At 45.3% G+C, this 805-nt stretch overlaps 1 protein-coding gene across 1 annotated transcript; it reads right to left on the bottom strand.

Annotated features, from left to right (window-relative positions):
• Positions 1 to 78: 78 nt before the first annotated feature.
• Positions 79 to 775, bottom strand: ndufb3 (NADH:ubiquinone oxidoreductase subunit B3). The gene is made up of 3 exons (XM_020589636.1): positions 673 to 775; positions 415 to 543; positions 79 to 319 (listed from the first exon to the last, which is right to left on the bottom strand). Exons 2-3 carry the CDS (start codon positions 540 to 542, stop codon positions 169 to 171), a joined length of 279 nt encoding a protein of 92 aa, XP_020445292.1. The 5' UTR covers position 543; positions 673 to 775; the 3' UTR covers positions 79 to 168.
• Positions 776 to 805: the final 30 nt, after the last annotated feature.

Here is an 805-nt window from a genome sequence, read left to right on the forward strand (position 1 = left end):
AAAAAAAAAAAAAGTAAAGTCAGTAAAGTTGGTTAAGGTTTAACGTGTGACAGGGTGCAGGAGGAACAAGCAAAGCCATATGGTGATCAAAAAGACATTTAATAAACAGAAACTACAGATTATTATTAGATTCCATTAGATGAAGTTTGGACCTGACAGTGATGAATATTAGTGGCCCCCTTTCTTTGGTGGGAACAGGGTGTACTCTACAACCAGTGCAACAGTAAAGGCAGCAAAACCCCACTTGAATCCTCTCAGCAGCACATTCCCCAGAGTCACAGGATGACTGAAGCCGCCCGAGAACCTCCATGCCTCGTTACTGCAGAGAGAGAAGAGAGAAAGACAAGGAGCAGTGTTAGGAATCACTCTGGATACAAGCATTAACAGATATCTCTTGTAGGTAAAAGTACTCACCGTGCCCATGGGTCCTTGAGGCCCCTGGCTGCCAGCCTCTTCTGTGTGAACTCCAGTGGTGTTCCCTCAACCTTCCACTGCCGCCAGTCTGGCATTGACAGCTTGCCATGGCCGTGGTCACCTCCCATGCTGAAAACAGATACAAATACAGGTCTAAGCGTGTTGGCTGTTCAGACACCTCACATACATTAAAACAATGATTATACGAGAGGCACAAATGTCAGCCTAGTGCATATTAAATAAAAATGTTGACACAACCTCCAAACATTTGATGCCCCATTGGGCTGGATTCAATCTGACTTTTAAGTAAGGGCGTCAGGAAGATGCTAGCCAAGCTAACATCTCTGCATGGTGACTCCCAGCACATGCAAAAGACTCTGTGAACAGTGGG

The sequence above is a fragment of the Monopterus albus genome, unplaced genomic scaffold, assembly GCF_001952655.1.
Source record: "Monopterus albus unplaced genomic scaffold, M_albus_1.0 scaffold5091.1, whole genome shotgun sequence".
NCBI lineage: Eukaryota > Metazoa > Chordata > Actinopteri > Synbranchiformes > Synbranchidae > Monopterus > Monopterus albus.